Source organism: Rutidosis leptorrhynchoides, chromosome 1, assembly GCF_046630445.1.
Source record: "Rutidosis leptorrhynchoides isolate AG116_Rl617_1_P2 chromosome 1, CSIRO_AGI_Rlap_v1, whole genome shotgun sequence".
Classification (NCBI taxonomy): Eukaryota; Viridiplantae; Streptophyta; class Magnoliopsida; order Asterales; family Asteraceae; genus Rutidosis; species Rutidosis leptorrhynchoides.
In genome coordinates, this window is record NC_092333.1 from 90084049 (window position 1) to 90087721 (window position 3673).

The 3673-nt window shown below is 29.3% G+C and overlaps 1 protein-coding gene across 1 annotated transcript; it reads right to left on the minus strand.

The window, feature by feature from the left end:
* Positions 1 to 590: 590 nt before the first annotated feature.
* Positions 591 to 3115, minus strand: LOC139862850 (ACT domain-containing protein ACR8-like). Its single transcript, XM_071851483.1, has 6 exons — positions 2935 to 3115; positions 2647 to 2692; positions 2402 to 2516; positions 2198 to 2265; positions 1468 to 2037; positions 591 to 1301 (listed from the first exon to the last, which is right to left on the minus strand). Exons 1-6 carry the CDS (start codon positions 3003 to 3005, stop codon positions 831 to 833), a joined length of 1341 nt encoding a protein of 446 aa, XP_071707584.1. The 5' UTR covers positions 3006 to 3115; the 3' UTR covers positions 591 to 830.
* Positions 3116 to 3673: the final 558 nt, after the last annotated feature.

A 3673-nucleotide genomic window follows, 5' to 3' on the forward strand; every position in this document is an offset into this window, starting at 1 on the left:
TTATGGATAATTTATTATATTTAAGATTTTAAATTCTTTTAAAGTAATTAAATATATAAGTTATGTATATTCTTCTTTAGTATATTCTTTTTTAATAACGTATTTACTTTTGATTCTGATATGAATGTTCACGTTTATTAAAAAAAATCTAATTATAGCTTTGAATTATAGATAATACAGGTAAGTTTAACTATAAGACCACTTGTAGTGGCAGGGATGTGAGTTAATTGTGTAGGTTGCTTTTTGTACTTTTTTGATGACTAGAATGTGTAGTTTTTTTTTATGTGAAATATTGGTGTTGTGGATTTTTAGTGTGAGTTAGGAGTATGGTTGCCTCACCCGTTGCTATACAACACGCGCCTCCAAAATAATTCAATCTCACGTCCCAATACTTGGGTTTTGAGCATGTATTGTATGCCATATGGATATCCAACCCCGTTGTACAAGAGCGATACAAACCGTCTAAATTAACACTCAACATTCTCATAAAAATAAATAAGACGGAGTAATATTTATTTTATAAAAAAAGAATTAGAAAGCAAACATGAACCAATATATAGCTTAAATGAATCTAATTATGTACACTAGAATTCTTACCAAGTTTGGTACAAGACCTCCAACAACACAAATAAATCCATAACTAAACTATCATAGACCCCAAATAATAAGTAATGGGAATGGACATCAAAGCCTTGTGTGTATCACACTCTGTATGAATCTGTATCTACCAAACCAACTAATGCAACTACTTTCCTTATATTGTTTATTATGTACAAAACCACAACACCAAACCAAACCTAACCATCACTACACTTTCATGATACAACCTTTCAAGAAAATGATTTGATGAGCCCCAAATTGTACAAGTTTCTCCTCAATAAGCTACCAAGTGAAACCATAACTGCAGCACCAAGACCACTTGTGTTTTGTTCATCATTATCCGCCTTTTGACTATACATCAATGGTGGTTCCTTTACTCTTAAATAATCCGACCCAATTCTATGCATAACCGAATCTACAACTCTTGCATCCACATGATTTCCAATCGCGTCGGTTACATAAAAAATGTTAAGAGCCATACCCTCTGTTGTAGATATCTCGGCCTGTGTCACATTAATCGCGTTTTCTCTAAACGTTCTTGTCACATCGGCTAACAGCCCTGGTTTATCGGGTTTAAATAGCTCAAGTCGAACACCTTCTGATGCTCTTCTTTCGATTGCAGCTCTTAAACACATAATTACTCGTTGCTTTTCGGCTTCTGAACTAATTGGAGTTCCATCTATATGTCTGATAAAGAATTCCTAAAACGCCAAAAAGATTAAAACTTTAGCAAAATTAACATAAACCCATATCAAATTTGATCTTTTTATAAAAACAAAATTCCTAAAACGCCAAAAAGATTAAAACTTTAATAAAATTAACATAAACCCATATCAAATTTGATATTTTTATAAAGTCAAAAAGTACCAGATATGCGCCATCTTCTGTAGTATTGATGGTGGCATGGAACACAACGTATTGCATATCGGTCAGAGTGCACACGACATCGAATAAAAGCTTGGGTCGATCCTTAACCTGAATGTTAACAACTGAATACTCTTTTTCCAAACAGTTTTGAACAGACACTAACGGCCTACATCGTCCACTAGTCTCAATAATCGGTGTTCTATCATAATCACGATCCACAAACATCATTTGGTGAAGTCTTCTTTCTGTATGAGTGACTGCTAACGAAACTGAAGTTTTAGCACTTCTTATATCGTTATCCCCTTTTAATACATTTCTTAATCGACCTTCGATTTTGTCTATTTTTTGTGAGTCTTCAATTGGGTTACCCGAATCACAATCTTTTAAATGAATTAAAGCTGCGATTCGACCGTTGTGTGTCCATACTTTGGACTCAACAACATTACAATTAAGATCCGATAAAACTGCGAAAATTTCGGATAATAGTCCAACTCTGTCTGTACCAGTTAGTTCTAATACTGTCATACCATCAATTGATTTTGATCTTCTATTATGTATAGCTCCAAGTGACTATAATGAAACCAACATATAAAAAAATTCAACATTTCTTGACAACAACAATAACAAAATAAATAATTAAACAGTAATTAAATTAAATATTAAATACTAAATACAATGATAAAAAAGCAACCAGTGGTAACAACAGGGGAGAAAGTACATGTTAAGTTACCTGTTCAATACAGTTGATGATATTATCATCTGTTAGTTTGTTGCCATCCAAATTAGTGACATGAAACACTGTAAGTGATTATATCAAAAAAGCCAACATCAGTAAAGTAACAAACATACATGATTAAGAAATATTTTATAAATTTTTATAATATAAAGTAGTTATGAGTTTATGATAATTTTAAAATTAATAAAGTAAACTTACCATCCATGTTCCATCTTCCATCTGAAGAAACATAACCTTTTTTGATAGAAAGATTTAGATCTGTCAAAACTTGAATTGCTTCAAGAAGTATTCCATCTTTTCTTACACTATCAATCTAAAATTTCAAACAAAAATTGTTAATTAATATAATATAATATAAATTTAAATATTCATTCAGAAACTAAAATGACAAATTACATACTAAATTAATAAATAGGTGACCAAAATTTAATATTGTAACTTACCATTATGCGTGTTGAATCTACACAGCCAGCATTGTCAATCATAACCCTGGAAAAATAATAGAAACTGGTCAACAAAGTTTGAATTTTGATATATTTGGTCAAACAAAGAAAAAGTCAAAATTGTAACACAAAAGAAACTTCTGAAATTAGAAAAAACATAAAAGAATTTGCAGAAAACATTAACATTTTCATTTTTAGAAGATTTTTATATTAATAAATTAAGCTAAAGAGTTAGAGAAGAATGAAAAGATAAAATTAAGAAGATGAAGATTATAATTGTATATTTACCTGGGTGTGTTCATACGAACAATAAGTTTTTCATATTCTTCTAAAACCGGAATGCGATCCATTTGCATCATTTTAATTTGTGTTGGGAAGAAATAATTTGTGGAAATTAAGGATGAAAAACAGAACAGGGTTTGGTTTTAAATTAATTAAGAAGGAAAGATAATTACAAAAGAAAGTAAGAGACACGAAATAGAGAGCCCAAATTTAAATGAATTTGTTTATCGAGTAAATCGTTACGAATGAATGAATTTGATGTTTTGTTTCTCTTTCTAGAATTCTCCGATAAAGCCGGTTAATTGTTTCCTCGAGGAACATGACTTGTAGACTTGTAGACTTGTAGTATAGTATATAGTAAGTATTTATATATCGTGAAAAAGTAATACTACGTACTCCGCAATCTTTTTCAAATTTAACTAAGGATTTTTTATTTGTAATAATAAGGTTTTTTTTTTAATTTAATAATTAAATTAAATAAATTTTGAACTTAGTTTTAAATTAAAGCATCTCTGTACTAAGAAGTCACTCAAGTAAATAAAATATTTTTGTAGATAAAGTAAATTCATATGTTATTTTATAAAGATCATAGTCTGCTAAAAGCTCATTAGAAAATTATAAAAGAACGTAAATAATGATGTATTCACAAAAATAAAATTATTTAAATAATGTTAATTATTATATAAAGTTACTTGTGATATTTTACAATTTTAAAAGTTTTTTAGCGAATTTAGTATTAATGCAA